Source organism: Cydia pomonella, chromosome 7 (assembly GCF_033807575.1).
Source record: "Cydia pomonella isolate Wapato2018A chromosome 7, ilCydPomo1, whole genome shotgun sequence".
NCBI lineage: Eukaryota > Metazoa > Arthropoda > Insecta > Lepidoptera > Tortricidae > Cydia > Cydia pomonella.
This window is the reverse complement of record NC_084709.1, coordinates 1,611,228-1,637,667: the sequence shown is the minus strand read 5'-3', so window position 1 is coordinate 1,637,667 and position 26,440 is coordinate 1,611,228. Positions and strand designations below refer to the sequence as shown.

The window sequence follows — 26,440 nt, the reverse complement described above, 5'->3', positions numbered from 1 at the left end:
TTGCATGCGAATTCTCGCTAGTCTAAACCTCGCTTTATGCCTAAGGTCATAGTCGATGGTCCTGCTTATAGTACTCACGGTATTTATTCAGTTCGATGAAATTTTAATCATAATATATAATGGGAACAAAGTTGCATTTCTTTTCGTTCGTTCATTTCAGAACCAAATTTTGGATTTTACTTTTGTACTGTTAGGTCTTAGGAGCTTAACCCATTCAGCGCTAATCATGACACGTCGTTGTGTTGCCTCTACGAAGCATTTTCGCTACATACTGGAAAACCCATGTTATCGGCTACGACCGTAGTTCAGCGGTGAATGTGTTGATGTACGGAACGAAGTCGTACAGCGGTTTTATCACTGTAAAATACTTTAGTGGACAGATTCGAAGCACGAATTTTTCTTAACTGACACCCCTTCTACTTTTAATCATTCTTTGATCTGGTCTTGATCTGGACGGACATAGAAAATATTGACTATGACAGACTATGGAATTTGACAAGGAATAAATAAAAGGCAGGATTATATAAGAATGCATTAAACTTATTTATTTATACTTAATATGTAAGGCACTTATTATGTATATGTATTAACTAAATGTCAATGGGACTAATGAGGATATAGTTCTTTTTTTTTATATTACGTCGGTGGCAAAACAAGATTAATTTTTACTTGCATAATTGACAACATTTCAAAATTTTCAATATCCCTAAATCGAAAACCATTTCGAGAGGGGCTCCTGTAGATTACAAAAAAAATAATTTTATATATTTTTTACGAATTTTTGTATTCAAAATCTCTAAAAATAGTTAAAACGGAAATTGACGTCACCCAGCTCCTTCAGTTCTGCCACTACAAGCAAAAAAATGACTTCCGATTGGGTTGACATTGTCATTGTCATTGAAAACGGGATGAAAACCATCGTTTGACTTGAGTTTTGACGTTTGTGACACTTGTTAATTTGTGATTTTATTTTTAACGTTTGAGGTTATGTCACTCGCACTGTTGTCTATGCTCAAACGTAGATTAATTCAACGTTTTTTCCAGTGTATGAAACAGATCCGTGACGTCACGATTCTCACAAATGACGTTTGTTACATAGGCCCTTTTGTTTCGAGTAACAATATAAATAGATTTTATGACCAAAATATAGGACTTACGCAAAATAAAAAAAATACGGCTACCTTAAATTAGTGCGTTCTTTCGATGTAGACAATAAAAAGTAGCACTTAAAAATATGAAATGTTGTCAATTATGATATTTAGTTCATATTAAAGTGTTTTTTACATGATAAAAAAATTGAGTTATTTGGGTCCAAATTATTTTCGATGTTTGCAATGTTTATAGAAGCCATTTGCAAAGGGGCTAATACTAGTTTTCATGATATTTAAAAATATTTATTGAGAATTATTACGGAATCACTTTTTTAAATGCCCACATCTACAAGTCTTATTTTTTGATGCTTACAAAAACTACACTTAGGTATCACAGTAATATCCTTTTTACGCATACGCGCGAGGCAATTTCCTCGCGTACACTACGGCCGAGGCACGTCTACACTGGCCCGCGCTCTGTGAGGACCCGCCTAATTAAATAGTGAAAGGATCTCGGCCCTCAATTGAAGGAGACCTTCTTCCTAACATCGTCGGGCGCCATCCTGTTCGCCTGCACGGCCTTGTAGACGGGCACGGGTCCGACGTCGGGCGGGGCGGCCGCGCCTGGCGAGGGCTCCGGCCGGCCGGGCGCGGCGCCCGACGCGGCCAGCAGCGCCATCTTCCGGCGCAGGTCGCGCACCTGCGCCGCGCTGGCCAGCTGGCCGGCGCCCAGCGACAGCACCTCGGCGCGGAGCCGATCGCATTCCGTTCTAAGGGATACATATTACATTAAGGCGAAGGGTAGGGCAAGCTCGTTCCATACAAACTTTGTGCGCGTTTTTCTTCGTTTGTTTGGCTTGATGTTTTTTTTTTAATTTTATTTTTCTGTATTTGTATTTTTTTTTATAAAGAAAAATTTCTACATCAAGTTCTGCGTATATCCAATATATACAAGCAAAAAATGAAATTAAATGCTATAGTGCCAAAACTAACGAATAAAACTTGCACAAGGTTTGTATGGAGAATGCCTTGCCCTACCCTGCGCCTTAAAGGTAGACATTCACAGGGCCGCATCGCACGTATCGCTCGCAACGGATTTTAGTATACAAGGACGACGACTGATTTGTTGCGTGGGATGCCGTGCTGTGGACGTCTACCTTAAATATATACTTTTTTTCTTCACATCGACTGTAATGGTTGAATTAAGATTTCGTATACCAAACTGTAATTGAGTACTTTCATGTATAGGCTCGCAACTCAACTATAATAGTCATTTCGAAACGGTTTAGTCAACTATAATGAAATGCCAATCACAGCTCTCCGTGGTCAAGAGGACAAAACAAAACGATAGCTCAAATTAATTATTTATTCTAGGTTGTATAGTAGATACAATTGCTTCATAAGTCATAAACGCACATGAGACACCCTTAATATAGCAACATCTATAGACTACGAAAACCGTTTACCGTTGCTTGTTAGTCTCCATAGGCTACGGTGGCCAAAATCGAAAAAAAACTGTCTAAAAATTGAATTTAGCAAGGAGCAAGTACCAGGGCGTCATGAGTTACGAGAAGATGTCGTTGCCCACCCCGCCGGGTCCCGGCGGCCGGGGCGCGAACGAGTATGAAGGTATCGCGGCTGCTCGCGTATCTTAAATAGCTGTATACTTTTGGCTTGTTTACCTGTATGATTTTATTAGTTTAAAGTATTATTTTTGTTGACTCGTAGAAAAAGTATTGTATACAATAGTGATACAATCAAGCTTTTCAATCTCGTACCTCACTATAAAACACGGTATTCGACTGAAAAGCTCTCTATTATATCACGATTGTATAAAATACTATTTTACCACACCAGCTCGTAAAGGCTCTCTTAAAAGTTGCATTCTGTCCACAAGAGTGACAAAGTAATTTGATGCAAATTTTAAATCATTTCCGTATGTTGGCTGGTAGTATACGGCCCGTAAGCAGTCGCCGTAGCCTATGGATTTTGCATGATAAATAATAACAATGTTCATTTGGATTTGATTTGTAACGTTTTACAGTTAGTATTTTCCTAGCATTGCCGTGGTGAACAATTTCGTGTTGCATTCGGTGGCAAAATTTGTTTACTTAAGATATTTAAGCTTCCACTTTTCAAACGCGGATCAATTTTGGAATCTTTCGCTTGCTCGGATGTCAATATTTACAAGAGGGTTTAAATAACAACTTTGCCCACTTATTAAACAAACATGTAACTATTAATTGACATTCAAGGTTGTAAAGATTTCATTCGTTTTTTAACCAGGCAAAATTTCGAAAAGTTTCTCAATTTGAAAAGAATTCATAATATCGATATCTTTAAAGGTTGTTGATAAACTAAAGTCTTACTTGAGATGATCAAACCCGGCAGGCAACTAGCCCGGCTCAGGGCGAGCAGGCATAACTCCTCTAGCTGAGTTATGCGCTCCGAGTCAGATTTCTCTAGTTAACAGTTATGGATAAGCTAAAGTAAGTCTTACTTGAGATGATCAAACACGGCAGGCAACCAGCCCGGCTCAGAGCGAGCAGGCATAACTCCTCTAGCTGAGTTATGAGCTCCGAGTCAGATTTCTCTAGTTAACAGTTATGGATAAGCTAAAGTAAGTCTTACTTGAGATGATCAAACACGGCAGGCAACCAGCCCGGCTCAGAGCGAGCAGGCATAACTCCTCTAGCTGAGTTATGAGCTCCGAGTCAGATTTCTCGTGTTAACGGTTATGGATAAGCTAAAGTAAGTCTTACTTGAAATGCTCGAGCACGGCGGGCAGCCAGCCCGGCTCGGCGCGAGCAGGAGGCGAGGCCTCGCGTAGAGACTTGAACCAGCGCGACAACTCCCGCCGCTGGCGCTCACACAGCTCCTCTAGCTGAGTTATGCGCTCCGAGTAACTTTCTGTGAAGGGAGATCTATTTAAATGGAATCAGTAGAACGCCGGCAATCAAGACTCCGTGTTCGTAAACTATGGTACCTATCAGCCGTTTATGATAGCTCAGAACAGATTTTTTTTTGTGTAATTTAACGAATTTGACCTATATGATAATAATTGTAGGATTACTGTCAGATAGGATCCCTTATATATGATTATTTGTATGATAGTCTTGATTGCGGCCTAAGAGAGTAAAATCTAACGCAATTAAATTATAATCATTATACCTGCGGTTATATGCATGTTAACTCATCACTCATTATATATAAATATACAAAACAGGGATGTCACGAATTACGCATTCTTCACATTCGCGTATTCTTCACACCACAATTCGGTATTTTATTGGATAAGAAAATTCTTCAAGTCTATTAATTTAACTCATTGTGTCCAAATTTTACATAATTTTTACTACGATATATTACTTACTCAATATAACAACGAAGCTCCTGTAATCATGCTATTTTGTTAATAGGAATATATCGGAATAATTTGGTTAATCATTTTAATCAATAGTAATTTAGTTTTGTAATAAGCACCGGTGGCCTAGCGGTAAGAGCGTGCGACTTTCAATCCGGAGGTCACGGGTTCATACCCCGGTTCGTACCAATGAGATTTTGTATGAACTAATGTACAAAATATCATTTGATATTTACCAGTCGCTTTTCGGTGAAGGAAAACATCGTGAGGAAACCGGACTAATCCCAATAAGGCCTAGTTTACCCTCTGGGTTGGAAGGTCAGATGGCAGTCGCTTTCGTAAAAACTACGCCAATTCTGGGGATTAGTTGTCAAGCGGACCTCAGGCTCCCATTAGCCGTGGCAAAAATGCCGGGACAACGCGAGGAAGAATAAGACCTAAAGATACAGACTATAATACAAAACCCAAACTATACCAATAAGCTCCCTGTCGTAGTGTGCGGCATCGCCAGCCTGCTGCTCCCAGATATTCTGCTTCTCGTGAAGCAACGCCTCCACTTCAGCTTGTTTGTTGGCCAAGTCTCTTCTTAGCTGAAAACAATCATTATACTGTGACTTATTTACTGCCATCTTTTAACACATAATTAAATCAATTAGAACGCCATTTGACTTTTATCCGTATTCTTTTACTGATATGTGTTCAATTTTTTAAATAAATATAAAAAAGTGGCGCCATCTAATAGATCAAAGGCCAAAGGTATAGCAGCATCGTTTCGAGCGATGACGCCATAACCTTTAGGTACTACCTGGTAAAATGGCGCCTCTTTTTGATATTGAACAAATTGAAAGAACAAGGATCAAAGTCAAATGGTGTTGGGGTAATTATGTGTAAGATGGCAGTAAATTTACGTGGCTACAAAGTTTGACAATACACATCTATTTCAAATCCTCTTTGTATTAACCTACCCTACTGAACTTAGCTGTAGGGCTTCAGGGGGATTTTGGCAAATATCACGTAATTTTTATCAGCCAATAAGTAGTAGTAACAATTTGAGAGAATCAGATTAATTTAAAGTAAAACATGTTTCTAGACTAAACTATGCCAAAATCGGACACAATTCTTCTTTATACTAAAATCCATGAATAGATGTAAATAGTTCGTTTTTTTAGCAATAGAAAAAAGTTAAATAATCTTAACATGTATTTTTAATGAAAAACGCTTTTTAAAAATCAGTAACTGTTACTTATGAAAGCAAAAGAATGTAAATGATCGTGTATGATTTATAATTGGTACATAATTGCCGTGACTTATATTACAAAAGTGTTTTTCAATAAAAAGACACAGTCAAAATCGCTTTAATGCTAAAAACCGCTTTTTCTAATGCTAAAAACCGGCTATATACATTGTATATTTGCATATGTCAATCACAATGAAAAATAAGTTGATTTTTTCATTGTGAATGACATCTGTATATACAATTTATAGAATGTAATGTGGTACATTCCACAATAATAAATAATAAAAATTAACATTTAAGACTTAAAACTATTAACTATTGATATATCAAAAAATTCTCAAAAACCCCTCACGTAATTAATGGATGCCCCCTTATCATATTTACGTCTATGATGTAATTACTTACTCTAGCATTTGTCTGCTTCATATGTATAAGATTTTTGGCCATCTCTTGTCTTTTGTCTTCTACTTCGGCAAAAATGGAATTCCCCTTTGCCGCTGCAATAATGAACAATATTGTTGAAATTTTATAAAAGGAATTAGTGGGTGGTGTATGGCAAAGCTTTGAATGAATGAATGAAATATTGCGATAAACGCGGTATACATAAGATGGTAGGTAAATTATGTTTAGCCACAAAATGGCATGCACAATTATTTTTTTACACGTAAATAAATATTAATGTAAAATGCCATGCTATAATAATACAACTTATACTTATTCACTACTTCTTACTACTACTACTTACCTACTACCACTTACTACTACTAATTATACTTTACAACTTACTTATTGATACTTACTACTTACTTACTTTGGAAACTTTGTGTTACAAGTCCTGAGTGAATTTTTCCCATATATGTATTTGAAAATGTACATTTGGGTTGTTATTTTGTCTCACTGTCCAAGAGACAATTGTGGTATGAAACTCAAGATAATCTGCCTTTCTGGGTCATGCCCTTTAGACCACATGATATGACCAAAAAAGCCGAGTAGCTCTAGAGGAGCATGGAATTATTAGTTCTCAAAAGATTCCTACAGCTATTTAAAGATGTACAGTTCCTCACCATGCTCGGGCCCCTCATCAGGCTGATGCAGCATGGCGCGCGCCTCGGCGAGGTCGGCCAGCGCGGCCGCCGCGCGCGCGGCGGCGGCTCGGAGCGCGTCGCGCCGGAGCTCCGCAGCTTCACGCATTTGGCCCATCTCTGCTACCAGCTCTTCAGACCTGGGGAAAATAAATCAAATACTCAAAGAAGTAATAGTAACTACAATGGTCGTTAACCTTTCATATGTGTGTGGTGGTCAAAAATAATGAGCAATCCTCGGTTGTATTGTGCTGTATCCAGTGTTTATTTTTTATTAGGCGGGTGCTCACAGAGCGAGCATATGTGCGAGGAAATTGCACATTGCATTGGTCGCACAATTGCTCGCTCTGTGTGGACCCGCCTAATGGATATTACTGTTACTACGACCTATTTTCCCTTAGTTTCAAGGGTGCATTTCTGAGCTTAAATTAAGTAAAAAAAAAAAAATTGCCTTTATTTACAGAACAAAGAAAAGTAGGAACTAGGGATTGCAAACCGGATTGATTTTAAGCTTAAATTAAGTAACTTTCTCAAAGACACTGGTATTCTAATTACTAATGTTTTATTCTCAAATATGGGAATATAGAAAGCAAAAGCTCACCTCATCCTCCAAGATACAATCTCAGCCTTTGTTTCTTCTAGCGCCGCCTTCGTTGCCGCGGCATCCTCCAACGCCAACGACAGAGCGGCCCGTGCTTCATCCAACTCCCCTGTATCACGCTCCGGCGACTGCCTGTCTTCTTTAAATGCATTCTCCTCTTTCAAACGGCGAATTTCATCTTCAAACTTCTTTACCTCCTTAGCGTGACTTTCAATCAGCTCCGTACGTTCCTCGCGTAACGCTGAAATATCCTCCTGAAGCTTAGTTATTTTGGAATTCAACTCATTCTTTCTCCGCGCCTCTTCAGCTTGATGGGACTCTATTTCAGCCGATAAGTACCTCTGCACGTCTAAAGCTGTGTTATAATTCCGAGTAGCTTCGTGTAGCTCCTGCTTTGTGGCATCATAATTGCGGGATAGGTCGTCGAATTGCTTTTTGAGAGAGTAATACTTCTCAGTCAGGTCACCATTAGTTATGTCTACGATTTCTGTGCAACCTGTTTTGTTGCTGATGGTGGAGTAATCCATTGTCACTTTATAAGACTCAACACGCAATTCTATAGATGTGTATCAAAAATTTTAATTTTAACTTTGAAACACCAGTTTTCACTCCTTATATTTCAAACATAAACGGCAACGGCGAAATACACAACGGCAGTGACATCGGATCGAGTATGGAAGGTAGAGGTAAGGAATACAATCTCCATGTACCAAAGAGTGTTCGTCAAAACACCTTATATAGGTGGCGCTACAATACCTAAAATATTTGAAAAGAAAATTCAAATCAATAACACCTAGGTTCTTAGCTACTCTAGAGAGATTTGGAACTATTATTTATAGCTAACAGCTGGACACTTTTGCAATAGTTCTGCCTAGGATATTGTATACCTTACCTCTACATTCCATAGAATCAAGGATCGAAATCGAATGACATTTCTTTTTTTTAATTTCATTTTAATTTGCAATCATTTGTCTTTCAACCAATCAACGTACAGCTTTGGAACCATAGATATAATTTTGAAACTAAACAGAACATTCCTTATAACTCACATATTTCAGTCTGGGACAACAATCTACAGTAAAAAAAAACTACCAAGCTTATAATAATCATCTTCTTATGTGTATCTTTATAAATCAGAAATAAATATGAGGATAACCTATCATGTTCAAAGTAACAAGCTAAAATTAAAAAATATTTTTTTAATAAAGGTTGCTTTTCTGAATTATAAGCAAGTGGAAAGAAACGAATGATCGCAGAGATGGCGACGTGACGTTTACATGCCAAGTTGTCAAAAAAAATGTCGGCCAACAAGGAAAATAACCTTGTTCAGGCTTACATTGAATTAAATAAATTTTGTCAAGGCGGAGATTATGATAGAGCGTTAAAAGCTGCAGGGAAAAGTAAGTCTACATTCTTGTATTTTCTATCAAACTTCATGTTTCTAACCATAAAAATGGTCAAGATGATTTTTCGAAAGTTTTGCTCTCTTTGCCCCTTTTGGCCCTTTTTATATTTATCTACGTAGCTTATGACAAAATATAATAAAGGTAGGTACCAAACTACTAAAGTTGAATTTTGCGTCAAAATGATCTCCAACCCATTTAAAATTTTATCCGTCGCGTCCGTACATTTTCTTATAAGTTTTTTTTTTGGCCATAATGTGACTTAAACTACCTTTTATTTGCAAGTACCGATTCCTGTATACCTCTTATATTAACAAAAACATGTAATTAACCAAAAAATGTTACTATTCCAGTCCTGCAAATAGCACCAAATGAACAAAAAGCATTTCACTGTAAAGTGATTTGCTTCATCCAGCTGCATAACTTCAAGGAGGCTTTAGCCGTCCTGACGAACCCCAAGAATGCTGCGCTGGCGGCTGACCTGCACTTCGAGAAGGCCTACGCGCAGTACCGGCTTAACTGTCCTAATGATGCGTTGCAGACTGTGGATAATGCACCTGAGATGACTCTGGCTTTGAAAGAATTGAGGTCAGCTGCCTTATATAGTTTTGTAACAATCTAGTAAACAACTTATTGGTTAAGATACATACGTAATAAGTTACCATCAAACTAGCTTTTGTCAGCAATTTCATATACATTAATCTCTGGTAGAAGTATGACAGATTATTATACTTTTTTTTTTCACAACACAGTGCTGTTTGTAGTATTAGGCAGGTCCACACAGAGCAAGCATACACGCGAGGCAATTTCCTTGCACACAAACCAGCCCGTGAAGACATGCCTCAATCAGTTTGTTCTACTATTTTGACTCAGCTATTTAAATACTTGGGATATAAAAACAGAACTTAGATGTCCAATTCAAATTAATTTTAGAAATCCATTTCCCTTCACTATGTACCAATCTCTCTAGGGCTCAAATCCTGTACCGCTTGGAGCAGTACCAAGACTGCTACAATCTGTACCGAGACATAGTGAAGAACACCACCGATGACTATGAAGATGAGAGGAAGACCAACATGGCTGCCGTTGTTGCCAATTTAGGGGCTTTAAACCCAGTAAGTGTACATTATTTTGCTAGTTTATTTATTTGGCCATCCAGATCCATGAATAAAATAGGAAACATGATCTTTTAACAACTAATAATATAATGTAAATTCATTTCTATGGTAACAAAGGGGTGCTGAGTGTACAGAGCCTTCTACATCATATATCAATTTGCCACAAAAAAAATTTTACTACGTCGGTGACAAACAAGCATACGGTCTGCCTGATGGTAAGCAGTCTCAGTAGCAAACAACAAGACATATTCTCCTAGACTGCAAACAGGTAGAAGTATACAGGAACAAATACCTAGGGACTCCGTGCACACTAGGAGAGGCAATTAGCAACCTGAAAACTTTGCTAGGCTTCGTGGAGGAGCTGGTGGGGTTAGAGTAGCGCTACCTCGTTTCACGCAAAATAGGCACAATGGTTGTCGATTTGCGGAGAATGCCCAGAAGCACTAACTAACTAAGTGTAGTCAACAATTTCATGATAACACTTCTTTCAGACAGCAGACTTACCCCAATTCGACGAAAACACCTATGAGCTAGCTTACAACGTTGGCAGCACCCTGGCCATGCGTGGCAAATACAACGAGGCCCTCCCGGTCCTTAAGAGGTCCGAACAAGCTTGCTCGGAGAGTGTTCTGGAAGACGGAGGCACTGAGGAGGAGGCTAAAGAGGAAGCGGGTATCATCAGGTCAGTGACATATTGACAACAATGTTATAAATGACGACCGGTCTGGCCTAGTGGCTAGTGACCCTGCCTATGAAGCTGATGGTCCCGGGTTCAAATCCTGGTAAGAGCATATATTTGTGTGATGAACATGGATATTTGTTTCTGAGTCATGGGTGTTTTCTATGTATTTATAATTATTATATTCGTTGTCTAGGTACCTACAACACAAGCCTTATCGAGCTTACTGTGGGACTTAGTAAATTTGTGTAATAATGCCCTATAATATTTATTTATTTATTTAATTAAGTTTTTCATACCATGACGCTGGCAAGCAAGCATACGGCCCGCCTGATGGCAAGTCACCGTAGCCTATGGACGCCTGCAACTCCAGACATGTTACATGCGCGTATTATAGTAAATAATAATAATAAATATTATAGGGACAGGGAGGGTAAGCCAAGAAGGCTTGTGTTGTGGGTACTCAGACAACGATATATATAATATAGAAATACTTAAATACATAGAAAACATATGGATGTTTTCAGTCATACTCAGAAACAAATATCTGTGCTTATCACACAAATAAATGCCCTTACCGGGATTCGAACCCAGGACCATTGGCTTCATAGGCAGGCTCACTACCCACTAGGCCAGACCGTTGGTGTTATAGGATTTTCTAGTAGCAGGTAGCAGAGTTTTGAGACTAAGACAGGTTTATATATTTTTTTTTAACTTAACACCAAGCCAGTCCATAGACGAAAATAATAACTCCCTCAGTTAAACGTAAGACCTAGTACATTGAGGCCCTCCTGGTTCTGAGTCCTAACTTCCTAAGAGATTGGGTTCAAACCTGTTTGAGACAGTAAAAATATGTTCCTTCAAAAATAATTATTTACTGAATTGCCTGTTGTATATTTACTTAGGTATGTGACAATATTATTTAACATAAATTTTCGTAGGCTTTTGTTTGTGAGTACCTAATGTTGAAACATCTGGAGACCTTGGTGCCCTTCACCTGGAGGAGGAGTTTTAGCTGAAAGGTGTCAAGTTTCGTCGGTTTCGCGGTCAGTTCGCGGAATTACGAAATGCATCGCAGCCATAATGTTTTTTTACAGTACATATGGTGCTACTTTACCGCACTAGTGCGAAAATGAGCATATTACGTTACTGTATCGAACATTTAAATGGCTATATGTACTGTAAAACGTTGTACGACACATGTGCGAATAGGTAATTCGCAACTCGTGTCGATTTAAAACACTCCCTTCGGTCGTGTTTTAATTTATCGCCACTTGTTTTGAACTTCCTATTTTTCGCACTTGTATCGTAATGTACTATTTTTAGTTTTTAAGATATAATTTAATTTTAGTTTTTAATATATAAAAAAATGGAAAGCTAGAGGGGAGGCCTTTGCCCAGCAGTGGGACACACAAATAGGCTAATAAAAAACAAAAAAAGAAAAAAAAAATTATAATAATAATTCAGCCTAATTACTGCTGGGCATGGGCTTGGGCTATAGTCCCCACGTTAGCCCAATGCGGATTGGGGACTTCACATACACCTTTGAATTTCTTATTTTTCTTTCTTTAATATATATTCTATAATATGTATGCTAGTTTTAAGGTGTTTATCTATGGGCTAATATAGGCTTGAAAATAAAGATTTTTCATTTCATTTAAATAAATGTTTTTTTAGGGTCCAACAAGCATACTGCCTACAACAAATGGGTAGAGAAAAAGAAGCGGCGACCATCTACCACAATGTGTTAAAGGACAAACCAAGCGACCAGGCCCTTGTGGCCATCGCTAGCAACAATCTTGTGGTCATCAACAGGTCAGTCAATTCATGTTCACATTGTATTTTATTTCTCAGGAAGGTCAAATTATGACTTGAAAATGGAGGAGGTTCACATTTCTTCAAGATACATTATTATTATTATTTTTTATACTACGTCGGTGGCAAACAAGCATACGGCCCGCCTGATGGTAAGCAGTCTCCGTAGCCTATGTACGCCTGCAACTCCAGAGGAGTTACATGCGCGTTGCCGACCCTAAACCCGCCCCCCCCCCCCCTCGTTGAGCTCTGGCAACCTTACTCACCGGCAGGAACACAACACTATGAGTAGGGTCTAGTGTTTGTTATATTATATGGAATATATATTCCCTAATTTTTGAAAAACGTTGAACGAAATGTTTTTTTTTGAAATCCATAGAACTCCTAAAATAGGCTAAGTGCTAAGATATTTTTGGGCTCCGTACCCAAAGGATCCTCCGTACTCTATTACTAAGACTCTGATGTCCGTGCGTCTGTCTGTCGGCCTGTCCGTCTGTCGATGATGTATTTCTGTTGCCGTTATAACAACAAATACTAAAAATAGAATAAAATAAATATTAAATACAGAAAACGTGAGTTTTTTGTTCGTTTTTATAGATAATGGTACGGAACTCTTCGTGCGCGAGTCCGACTCGCACTTGACCGGTTTTTTTATTGTACATAAAGGTTTGTCAAATCTAACCTATAATTACGTGACAATACAACTCAAGGCATCGTGAATTTCTCCTTCTTTCGGAAAACAATTTGTGAATGTCATCTCACTCTGTGTGGTAGGGCACAGCACAGCGGATGTCATTCCAGATCTAGAGCAGAGCCCAACTGGGGAAGTACCTCCACCTTACAGAAAACCAAATAACACTAGACCCTACTCATAGTGTTGTGTTCCTGCCAGTGAGTAAGGTTGCCAGAGCTCAACGAGGGGGGGCGGGTTTAGGGTCGGCAACGCGCATGTAACTCCCATGGAGTTGCAGGCGTACATAGGCTAGGGAGACTGCTTACCATCAGGCAGGCCGTACGCTTGTTTGCCAACATAAAAAAAAAACATTGTTTGGCGAAGTACAATTGCTGATGAAGATCATGAACAGTTGGCATTTTAAATTGTTTCGTGAATTAAAATGCATATTGTATTTGCAGGGATACCAACGTGTTTGACTCCCGTAAGCGCATGAAGGCGGCCACGGCCGAGGGTCTCGAGCACAAGCTGAACTCCCGCCAACGGACCTCCATCACTTACAACCAGGCTATTCTCGCCATCTACTCCAACCAGGTATGTCTCCGAGGGGCATTCTTCTCTTCTTCCTCGCGTTGTCCCGGCATTTTGCCACGGCTCATGGGAGCCTGGGGTCCGCTTGACAACTAATCCCAAGATTTGGCGTAGGCACTAGTTTTTACGAAAGCGACTGCCATCTGACCTTCCAACCCAGAGGGTAAACTAGGCCTTGTTGGGATTAGTCCGGTTTCCTCACGATGTTTTCCTTCACCGAAAAGCGACTGGTACTTTAAATATCAAATGATATTTCGCATCCGAGGGGCATTCCATAAAATAAATAAATATTATAGGACATTATCACTCAAATTGACTAAGTCCCACAGTAAGCTCAATAAGGCTTGTGTTGAGGGTATTTATACAACAATATATATAATATATAAATATTTATAAATACTTACATAAATACATAGAAAACACCCATGACTCAGGAACAAATATCCATGCTCATCACACGAATAAATGCCCTTACCAGGATTTGAACCCGGGACCATCAGCTTCGTAGGCAGGGTCACTACCCACTAGGCCAGACCGGTCGTCTTCTTTGTTAAATTTAAACTGTGTGCTTTTGCAGCATTTGGATTAATGTTTTATCTATGTATTATTTATACCCCGAAATAACCAATAGTAATTCTCCTAGCCTGATTTCTGCAAGCAATGCTGCGTGAAACTCACCAAATCTCTGAAACAAGAACAGCGGGCTGCCCTCGTGGAAGCTTCCTCCCTCGTCAAGGACGGCAAGAAGAACCAGGCCGTTCAGCTGCTGCTCAAGGAAGGTGGAACCCTGACCCTGGCTGCGGCTCAGGTGTTGCTCGCGAGTGTAAGTGTGTGTGCATTAGATGTGCTTGTTTTCTCGTCAGACCTCATGGAAAGGGACCCCGCGGCAAATGTTTCGACGTCTTATGTAGCCGTGTCGAGCGAAGTTCGGCAACGTCGCGACACTTCTCCTGGCGACAACGTGTCGTGGAATATTTGTCGCCTAGTTTATTCCTGGCTTCACTCGCACTGCCGCCGTTCCTAAAGATAAAATGGCTTGTTCTCAGGCTCAGAATGCAATATGACTAATTTAATATTTTACCTACTTTTCGGTTAAACATGTCAGATATGTATATTGAGGCGTTTTTATAAACATCTGTCAAATTTCAAACGCCATTGAAATTAATTTTGTCTTTATCCGTCACTTTGACAGTGAATCTGAGTCTTAACCTTTTGACCGCCAAAGACGTCATATGACGTGCGCGGCTACAGCCCAATATCAACCTTCATGCGTACCGACAAGGTTCACGATTACGCGCCGCGTACGATAGGAGTGGCGTTCAAAAGGTTAAGACTCAGATTCACTGTCAAAGTGACGGATAAAGACAAAATTAATTTCAATGGCGTTTGAAATTTGACAGATGTTTATAAAAACGCCTCAATATATATATATATCTGTTTCTACATTTTCTTCATCTTCCAGGGTGACCGCAAAGCAGCCGTAAAACTTCTAGAAGAGAGCGAATACAAATACCGCCCTGGCGTTGTCGGCGTTCTGGCTACGTTGCTCTGCGCCGACAATGAACTGGAGAAGGCTTCGCGGCTCTTCATGGATGTCTATGAGCATTACAAGAATGATGAGGTTAGTTACATTTTGGTGCCCTGACCAGGATATTAGTATTTTTCCGAAGTCCAAACATTGATTTGGCCCTTTACGTGCTTATTTTTTGCGAATCGCTAGCTACCCACGTGCTGTTATTAATCAGTTACGTGGTGTTTTATTTTTTAAATGGTAACATAGTTATAAACCTTTTGAACGCCACGCCTATCGCACGCGGCGCGTAATCGTGAACCTTGTCGGTACGCGTGAAGGTTGATATTGGGCTGTAGTCGCGCACGTCATATGACGTCTTTGGCAGTCAAAAGGTTAAATTTGTTTTCACCACACTTTTGATTGTTTCAAAACAATTTTTGAGTTGTTTCCTTATGTTAGGTGGTAGAATTGACTTTGAAATGAAAATTTTTGTATACGTTCATTTGGATTTTATTTCGTTTGAATTTTTTGGTATTTCATAGTTAGTATTTTTGTCGCGTCGGTGTGGTGAAACATTTTGTGTTTCCCTCGGAGGTAACTATTTTACAACCTTCGTGCCTCGAAACCATATACCAATATTAGCACCAGCGCTCAAACAACAAATTTGCCCCCTTATAAAACAAATAACTATTATTGTTTGTAAAAAAATTGGCCCGAAACGAACGTTTTTTTATACCACGACGGCGGCAAACAAGCATACGGCCCGCCCAATGGTAAGCAGTCACCGTAGCCTATGTACGCCTGCAACTCCAGAGGTGTGTTGCCTCACATGCGTGTTGCCGACCCTTTAAAAATCTGTACAATCTTTTTTTGAAGAACCTCACACTGTAGACCCCCGGGAAAACTTCGGCAGGGAGCTAATTCCACAACCGGAGCGTGCGCGGGAGGAAGTTCCTCTTAACCGCACAGGGCGCGACCAGTTAGGTTCTAGGGTGTGAGGATGAACACCCTGCCGACGAAGAGCAGAGCGGTGATAGAAAGCGGCAGTTACTAGCGTCCGATCAAAACCGATTTTTTTGCCAAAACTTAAACCCAAGATTCGGTTTTACTCTAGGCTGTTTCCGCTGAACCGAAACCGAGACTTCGGCCGAAATATGATTTTTATTTTTTATATTTAAGTGGCCGGGGTACTTTTATTATTAGCCGATAATGTCCCGCTAGCAGAAGATGGACATTAAAAGCGACAACTTGGAAAGGTCCAGTAGGTAAGAGAAAACAAGGAAGGCCAAAAGAACGGTGGGCAGATGAGATATCTCAAGTAGCCGGTACAAACTGGACAGAGATAGCCAAAGACCGAAGTGTCTGGAAAAATTTGGAGGAGACCTTTACCCGAACGGGACCTTAAATAAAACATCAAATATTCATATACATACTCTTCATAGTTTCAACTATTTAAAGAAAAAAATGTTTTTAATATATCTTATACCTTTAAACGAGCAATTCTTGTATATATATATATATATATATATATATATATATATATATATATATATATATTTCTGTGATCTCGGAAACGGCTCTAACGATTTCGCTGAAATTTGGTATATGGGGGTTTTTGGGGGTATACAATCGATCTAGATTAGTCTTGTGTTTGGGAAAACGCGTGTTTTCGAGTTTTCATGCGTTTTTCTTTCGACGCAGAATATGGTCGCTAATTTCGTTTCGCCGGCCACTGTCCGTCTGGCCCAGCGGGTTAAGACGCGGAAGGCTAGAAACGAGTGTTACGGGTTCGAATCTCGCTTGGTGACTAACTTTTTTTTTTTATATATGTTCAAGTTTATATTATATATTATTATTTAATAAGCAGGCAGGCAGTTTGACAACTGATATGACCTGTATCCAATATTCATAAAGATAGTTATCATGAACGAGTAGTAGATATAATGTGCTTGTCTAATTTATTTTTAAACTGGTTCACATTTGGTGCTGAAACCAAATTTTTATATATATTTTTAATTTTTATTGTTTTAGACAAGTTTAATTTAGTAAAAAAATGTAATTAAGATTATCACCTATACACCACCATATTACAATAAATAGGTTATAACCGAGCAACGCTCGGTCGCCCGGGTACTTGTATACCTTATTTAAGGAATGAAATAGTACATTACGATACAAGTGCGAAAAATAGGAAATTCGAAACGAGCGCCGATAAATTAAAACACGACCAAAGGGAGTGTTTTAAATCGACACGAGTTGCGAATTACCTATTCGCACGTGTATCGTACAACGTTTTACAGTACATATGGCCCTTTAAAAGTTCGACACAGTAACGTAATATGCTAATTTTCGCACTAGTGCGGTAAAGTAGCACCATGTGTACTGTAAAGGTTTATTATTATATATAATAGTGAATGCTTGAGATTTTGTGAGGCGATGGATGCTAGGTGCTCAACTGTCCCAATTTAATTTGTTAATGTGCCATTATTGTTTTTATAATTGTTAATACTTATAATTATTAGTTAGTTTAAGTTTCGTGACGCATTGGTTCAACTGTAATGTCATGTAAACATTTTTATCAATAAAATAAGAAATATTAGTCAATTAGTTCATTTAAATGTGAATTTAAAAAATATATTTTACACATACAAAAATTATAAATATTGGGTATACTCCTGTGCCATCACTATGCCATGTACTAGAACGAACGCCTACCCTATAATTTATTTCGCCTTGTATGACGACTGACTGACTGTTTAGGTACCGATAATTTAAATAATTTATTTGTCATTGTAGTTTTTAATTGAATAATAATTGAAACTTCTGTACTTAAATATATAAAATTTTGTACTTTAGCGTGTAGCTGCGCTCCCTCGGAAAGGTTTCCACGGAAGACCAGCGTCGAGACCCTCAGGTGGTATCTTGACATTAAGCTGAGTGGAGACCTTTTCAGTGACGCTTAATAATAAATTGATTCTGTCGTCTCATGTATTAGATACCTAAACTTAAGCGTTTTCTGAATAAATTTCTTCTATTCTATTCTATTCTAAATAAAATTATGTCCCGCCAGCGTTTCGCGTCGCTCCGTGCCGTGTGGCAGGCGGCGGCCGGCGTGCACGCGCGGGCGGGACACGCCTCCGCTTCCGCCGCCGCTCATGAAGCTGTAGCGCGGGCGGCGCCGAACGATGCCAGGAGCCTGGCGCGGCTGGTGAAGGCGCTGGCCGGCGCGGACCCGGCCCGGGCCAGGCAGCTGGCGGAGAGGCTGCCGCCGCCGGCTAATGTTGAGGTATCCTTATTTATTTTCCTACTCCTCTACTGTTATCTGTCATTTATGCATTCATTAACACGAATATAAGAACATACATACATAAAAGGTTTCAAGAAAAGTCTATATTGTCTATTCCTCATAAAAGCTCTTGTGCTTTTATAAGCTATAACGTTACTGCGATTAATGGCTACCAACCTAACAAAACCAAAACGAATACAGTTTTAAACTAAGTGCATTGCTGCCAACTTACAAAATATTCATTTGGTTGCATAGTAAAAATAATTACTTCATAAGTCAGAAACACGCATGTGACACCCGTAATATAGCAACACCCATAGACTACGAAGACCGCTTAGCGTTGCTTGTTAGTCTCCGTAGGCTACGGTGGCTAAAATTGAGAAAAAACTGTCCAAAAATTTAATTTAGCAAGTAGCAAGTACCAGGGCCTCATGAGTTACGAGGAGGTGTCGCCGACCGGCCGGCCGCGGCCCGGGGCGGGCCGGGCGCGTAACAAGGTATGCTCGCGCGTCTTGGCTATATACTTTTGCTTTGTTTACCTAAATTAAGATTTATTTTTGTTGACTCGTAGGAAAAATATTGTATGCAACGTTGTATAAGTAGGTCAAAAAAGGCGAGTGGCGTGAGTTACAATGTGAGCCGGAGCCGAAGGCGTAAAATACTATATTATGAGCCCATACTGTCCCACTGCTGGGCAAAGGCCTCCCTCTTATTCTTCCACGTGTCCCTATCCTCGGAAGTCTTCCACCAGTCTCTGTCGAAGGCATCAAGTTCGTCCCGCCATCTCCGACGAGGTCTACCGTGACGCCTTACAACCTGTGGGACCCGACAGGTGGCTGTTTTGGCCCACAGGTCAGGTATACTTACTTTTCTCAAACTTGTAATGAAATGTTGACATGACTTACTTCAAATTAGGTCCGGAAATACTACATATCAGGTGCGACGAGTGAAGATGATATGTATAGGAATTTCATACAGCCTTAGAGCCTTACACACCTAGGCCTGTAAGGCAACCTTCTTTTGTTTTCAAACGTCAAATTATGGCACGTCTTGGCATTCAACCATAAAAAACCTGTACTCGTAAGTAAGCAAAATTCTGCCAGTATGCTTTTTTTTTTTAATTTTTTGTCTTTGTTAAATATTATTTCAGGGATTCAAAGGGGAAGAAAAATTTCATTTTTAGGGTTCCGTAGTTTTTGCACTACGACGCACGATTTAGGAGATACGGCCCCAAAAAGTTTTTTGTCATGCAAAAATCTTTATAAGGCTGTATCTCCTAAACCGTGCGTCGTAGCGTAAAAATAATCAAATTTTCGTTCCCCTTCCGGTAACGACAAAAAAACAAAAAAAAGAAAAAAAAAAAAGCGTAATGGCGTGCATGGTAGCGCCAAAATAATTACATTTTATTCCTCTTCAATACACCACGCACTGAATAACCTATCACATTAGGACATGAAACAATCATCAGCATCATCCTATTTTTTATTATTATTTCATTGCAAGTTTGAGATAAGCACTATACAAATCTCGGCGGGAAACGGGGTTGCGACTCGCTACGCTCGGCCGTCTATATCTATTTGGCCTGCAACCCTTCGTTTCCCGTCCTCTATAGTAATGTATTAGTAATCATTTTTGGGGATCCGTACAGGGTAAAACGGAACCCTATTACTAAGATAAGAAGAATTTATTAGCAAAAAAGAACATAAATCATTATACAAAATTCTCATATTGCTACTTTTAATATTGATTTGTGTTTCATCTGTTAGTGTTAAATCCTTTCGCATTTTCTCAAAGGTTAGCTGGAAGAGATCCCTTTTAGAGATAAGTTCGCCTTTTTACGTAACATTTTTTTTTGTTTTGTTTTGGCTGTTTTATGTTAACCTGTTTATGTGCAATAAAGTGACATACATACATACATATACACAAATTAATATATAAATGAACAAAAAATTGTGCTAAAAGGTCTTCACTCCGCTTAATGCCACGGAGTGAGTCCTAGCCTATCTAGGACACACTACGTGACGCTAATTTTCAGTGAAGCCTGGTAAAACTAAAATTGAAACTAGAAATAATAATAATAAATGTTATAGGACATTACTACACAAATTGACCCAGTTGTGTTGAGGGTACTTAGACAACGATATATATAATATATAAATATTTATAAATAATTAAATACATAGAAAACACCCATGACTCAGGAACAAATATCCATGCTCCTCACACGAATAAATGCCCTTACCAGGATCTGAACCCGGGACCATCAGCTTCGTAGGCAGGGTCACTACCCACTAGGCCAAACCGGTCGTCAATCCAATCGTACTCTAGTCCAAATAAAACCCTTTTTAAAACACGAACCTAATTGTATCCAACAATTTCAGTGTAAAATCGACATAGAAGCTCTGGAGTCGTCCAAATGGATGATGGGAGCCAAGGTTGTGAAGAAAACCGTTCAGAGCAAGCAGGAGCAGTCACCCGGGTAAGACTTTATCCCTTCTTAATACCTATATAAAATTCTTAGCCTCCTAAGCTGGCCCAACCATAAAAATTAAAAATTTGCCACTGAAATTAGAACCTATAGTAAATAAAATAAATAAATATTATAGGACATTATTACACAAATTGACTATAAGCTCAATAAGGCTTGTGTTGTGGGTACTTAGACAACGATATATATAATATATAAATACTTAAATACATAAAAAATACCCATGACTCAGGAACAAATATTCATGCTCATCACACAAATAAATGCCCTTACCAGGATTTGAAACCGGGACCATCAGCTTCATAGGCAGGGTCACTACCCACTAGGCCAGATCGGTCGTCAAGAGATAGTGGAGGGAATAAAATTGATTTTGTTTTGTATAAAAACTGAACGAAACAAAGCCATAGCATTGATACCATACCATATTTACTTCAAAGTTCACAGTCTTCGAGATATTTGGCATCAAAGTTGAACAATTTTAGGCCAAAAAACTGGTCAACTGGCCATAACTTTTGTGTTAATTAGTCTAAAATTAAAATCTCTGACCAGTTTTAGAGACGTCAAATACTACCCCAAATGTGTAGATTTCGCACATGTAAAATACTTCACAGCAATCTAGTAACGAAAAAAGTGATTTTTTACACAATGTTTAAAAAAAATATATATAAAAAACTGTTCATTTCTTTCAAAATCCGGCAGACCAGAATGGAGATAAAAGATTGAAGAACCGATAGCCATTTGTCTTATAATTGTATCTATAGTGCAAATGAAGGAGTAACGACTCGAACCTAGTCAAAAATCGATGAAAACCGCGGGGAGCCCCTTAATATTTTATCCCTATTACCTAAAAAAAAAATCTTATTTGCATAGCTTCCTAAGGCCCAGCCATACCAATTAAGAATCTGAAATTTGAACCTATAGTGGGGGGAATACAGTTAACTTCGTTTTGTGTGAAAACTGAATGAAACAAAGCAAATGCTTTGTTGTAAAGCATTAGTAATGTAATATTAATTATTTGTAATGTAATATTAATTAATTGTCATCTAATATTAATTGTTTGTAATGTGTAAGGACTTGCTTATTGAAACAATGACATATTGGAAGTGTCTTTTATTTGTAAAGCGCTATCTCCCTCTTACCTTATTGTTTATACATATGTCTATTCTTATTACTCTAATGGTGTTATTAAATATCGAATGAGACTACTATGGTTCGACTTAATTATCGACTTTGCCTTACATGCCCTTTGAAAATTAAATTGAAAAGAATATTTATATTGTTTTAATTTTTAATTTCACATCTGTCTTACGCTTACAAATGTAATATAAATTATTTATCATCTAATATTAATTGTTTGTAATGTAATATTAATTATTTGTAATGTAATATTAATAATTTGTAACGTAATATTAATTATTTGTAATGTAATATTAATCATTTGTAATGTAATATTAATTATTTGTAATTTAATATTACAGAACGCCAGGGTCAGAGTTGGGCACAAAGCGCAAGCAGAAACGCAAGCGCAAGACCAAGCTGCCGCCCTCCGCCGACCTGGCCAGGCCGCCGGACCCGGAGAGGTGTGTCGATAACACTATATATTCACACGTATCTCTGGTGTTGCAGGCGTCCATAGGCTACGGTGACTGCTTACCATCAGGCGGGCTGTACGCTTGTTTGTCACCGACGTGGTATAAAAAAAAACAAGTCAAAGGCCACTTGGTGTTTTGAAAATTGCGAATAAACAAACAAATTGACGATTCATGAATAGAACCAGGCGTTACTTTGCGGAAATTCATATTAATTAAAACAAAAAATATTACTAAACATAACGTGCTAGTCAATCAGTCAATATTTTTAAAATAATCAATTAAATTTTTTTTTTTTTTATTCAATTGTCAATATTTTTTAAATTGACCGATCTTACCTCTATTTTTCAACTCTGTGGCACAAACTGTACCTAATAAAAAGTGAAGGCGTCAAAGATGGAATTTTCTCATTTTTTTTCTTTTACTTTCTACTTTTTTTATTGCCAATTACACAAGTCAAAAATACAGAAATAATAATAAAATAATACACACCTAAAAATTAAGAAATAATTTAGCGATTAATTATTTGAAGTGTATTGTAGTAATTATTAATTTTAAGATTACTACAATATGATGTAATGTTAACCCAGGTATTGGCTGTTGTATTTATAAATGATGCTTTGTATTTTTCAAGTCACTATATGATGTTACCATAAATGTTGTATTGACTTATAAAAGAACCCTTAAGGCCTACTTGCAGTTTTTTTTATTTATTTTGAATTTATTAACAGTACGTCTTCTTATTTTTCCTCGCGTTGCCCCAGCATTTTGCCACGGCTCACGGAAGCCTGGGGTTCGCTTGACAATTAATTCCAAGATTTGGCGTAGGCACTAGTTTTCACGAAAGCGACTGCCATCTGACCTTCCAACCCAGAGGGTAAACTAGGCCTAGTTGGGATTAGTCCGGTTTCTTCACGATGTTTTCCTTCACCGAAAAGCGACTGGTAAATATCAAATGATATTTCATACATAAGTTCCGAAAAACTCATTGGTACGAGCCGGGTTTGAACCCGCGACCTCCAAATTGCAAGTCGGACGCTCTTACCGCTAAACCACCCTTCAATTTATAACAATATGTAATGTTTTTAATATAGATGGCTCCCGAAATACGAGCGCACGGCGTATCGTAAGCGGCGCGGCGTGCGCAGGGACGTCATCAAGGGCAGCCAGGGCATGGCCAGCGGCGCCGCCGACCAGTAGTACGTATTCTAATCATTATTACAAATGTACTATTTTACTTATTTTAGTGTTCCAGTTCTGGAATTTGAAATAGAGGTGTATTGTCATAGAAAACTTTGCAGCCACGTAAATTTACTGCCATCTTTCGACACATGATCAAAACTTTTAGAACGCCATTTGACTTTATTCCCTATTCTTTATGTGTTCAATTTGTTAAATATCTAAAAGTAGCGCCATCTAATAGATCAAAGGACAAAGTTATAGCAGCATCGTTTCGAGCGATGACGCCATAACCTTTAGGTAGTACCTGTTAAGATGGCGCCACTTTTTGATATTTAACAAATTTAACACGTATCAGTTAAGTAACAAGGATCAAAGTCAAATGGCGTTTTAAAAGTTTTAATCACGTGTCGAAAGATGGCAGTAAATTTTCAGTGACTACAAAGTTTTCTTTGACAATCCATGTCTATTTCAAATTCACTTTGGTATTAGATTATCCCCCAACAAAGACGCACACCTAAATACTAAGTACATTAATTAATTTTCTATTCAATTTTTTAACCATGTTTGTCATTACAGCGATATGAGCAAGCAGACGCCTAGCGTCGCCTCGGCCGCCAAGAGCCCTCGCGTGGAGAAGCAGCCGGACTCGGCCTGGCAACGTAAGCAACATCAGAAAAAGAAAGGAAAGGGTCGCAAATGGTAACTGTGTACCGATATATGCACAATAAATGGTTATTTGTATTAAAGACTTTCATTTTCTAACCTACTAACTAACCTACCTACTTCTAACTATTCAGTTTAGAAAAAAATGATATTAGAAACCTAAATATCATTTTTGAAGACCTATCCGACACACCCCACCCGTATGGGTTTGATGAATTTTTTATTTTTTATTTTATGACGTATTAAAAAAAACTACTTCAAACCAATTTTCCGTGGAAGTTTGCATGGTAATGTACATCATATATTTTTTTTAGGTTAATCATACTCTTATTTTAGAAGTTACAGGGGGGGAGGGGGACACATTTTACCACTTTGGAAGTGTCTCTCGCGCAAACTATTCAGTTTAGAAAAATATGATATTAGAAACCTCAATATCATTTTTGAAGACCTATACATAGATACCCCACACGTATGGGTTTGATGAAAAAAGATCTTTCTAGTTACAGTTCTGAGTATGGATAACCCCCAAAATGTATTGTTTTTTTTCTATTTTTGTGTAAAAATCTTAATGCGGTTCATAGAATACATCTACTTACCAAGTTTGAACAGTAAGCTGTTATAGTTTGGGAGAAAAGTGGCTGTGACATAAACGGACATGACGAATCTATAAGGGTTCCGTTTTGCCATTTGGCTACGGAACCCTAAAAAGAACACCTATTTGTACGAAAATTCAAAGAAACCCTAATAAACAAAGGCTATTACACTGTCGACGAATATTTAAATGATAAGTTTTAAGATGTAATAATATTACAATAACGCTTATATTTGTATTGGGACCGTGCGAAGTACATGGTGGGGGTAAGTAAAGCGATCCCAGCGCATAAGGTGGTAAAAATTAGAACTAACTGCGGATAGCGTCTTTAACATTTCGTACAATTATATGGCTCGAAATGAAACTTTGATTTACGATTACTCCTGAAATATTCATTTAAATTGTATGGTGTAAGGGACCATTGTAATCTGTATGCTGTTTAATATAACTAACGTATTTATTTTGATAATTGTTAATAATGTATCCATGTAAATAGCTTTGCAAATGCCACATATTACGTGATCTTTTTCTAGAAGTTAAGAATGGATATAGTAAGTTATCCTTAAAAGATAGACATTTCACATCGCGGACTTTTTTTGTAGACCTTTGAATGAGAAACAACCCCACCATACATTGTGTTGTTATAGCTCAAACGGATTAGGCAGCGTTTTCGATTAAAGCTAACCTAACCTAACCTAGCCAGCGTGATTTTTTCCGACAACATCGTTATATTTCAAACAATTTACACAAAACCTTAACAAGTTATATACTTAAGCCTTCCTCAAGAATCACTCTATTGATAGATGAAAGTCGTATGAAAATCCGTTCAGTAGTTTTTAGTTTTGGAGTAGTTTTATAAGATGTAGTGAATTGACGTTTTCCCCTAGACTTGCGGACACTAGGTTGCGTGACAGTCGTGCACGCTCCCAATTAGGAATAAGTTAGTTTATAGTATTTTATGCAATAGTTGTATAAGAAGGGTCAAAAAAGGCGAGTGGCGTGAGTTACAATGTGAGCCGGAGCCGAAGGCGTAGGCGAACATTGTAAAGGAATACGCCACGAGCATTTTTTGGCCTACTTATACAATGTTGCATACAATATTTTTCCTACGAGTCAACAAAAATAAATCTTAATTTAGGTAAACAAAGCAAAAGTATATAGCCAAGACGCGCGAGCATACCTTGTCACGCGCCCGGCCCGCCCCGGGCCGCGGCCGGCCGGTCAGCGACACCTCGTAACTCATGAGGCCCTGGTACTTGCTACTTGCTAAATTAAATTTTTGGACAGTTTTTTTCTCAATTTTGCCCACCGTAGCCTACGGAGACTAACAAGCAACGCTAAGCGGTCTTCGTAGTCTATGGGTGTTGCTATATTACGGGTGTCACATGCGTGTTTCTGACTTATGAAGTAATTATTTTTACTATGCAACCAAATGAATATTTTGTAAGTTGGCAGCAATGCACTTAGTTTAAA

At 38.4% G+C, this 26,440-nt stretch overlaps 2 protein-coding genes across 2 annotated transcripts; one reads left to right on the top strand and one right to left on the bottom strand.

Moving 5' to 3' along the window:
* Positions 1–813: 813 nt before the first annotated feature.
* On the bottom strand, positions 814–8,201 carry LOC133519559 (protein Spindly). Its single transcript, XM_061853566.1, has 6 exons — positions 7,376–8,201; positions 6,757–6,914; positions 6,098–6,189; positions 4,931–5,045; positions 3,854–4,001; positions 814–1,861 (listed from the first exon to the last, which is right to left on the bottom strand). The coding sequence occupies exons 1-6, from the start codon at positions 7,900–7,902 to the stop codon at positions 1,612–1,614; spliced, it is 1,290 nt and encodes a 429-aa protein (XP_061709550.1). The 5' UTR covers positions 7,903–8,201; the 3' UTR covers positions 814–1,611.
* A 414-nt stretch (positions 8,202–8,615) lies between these two features.
* On the top strand, positions 8,616–24,458 carry LOC133519558 (signal recognition particle subunit SRP72). Its single transcript, XM_061853565.1, has 13 exons — positions 8,616–8,775; positions 9,132–9,366; positions 9,749–9,893; positions 10,388–10,578; positions 12,253–12,390; positions 13,525–13,657; positions 14,298–14,477; positions 15,117–15,275; positions 18,238–18,453; positions 20,835–20,932; positions 22,420–22,521; positions 23,625–23,729; positions 24,289–24,458. Exons 1-13 carry the CDS (start codon positions 8,673–8,675, stop codon positions 24,413–24,415), a joined length of 1,932 nt encoding a protein of 643 aa, XP_061709549.1. The 5' UTR covers positions 8,616–8,672; the 3' UTR covers positions 24,416–24,458.
* The last annotated feature ends 1,982 nt before the right edge of the window (positions 24,459–26,440 follow it).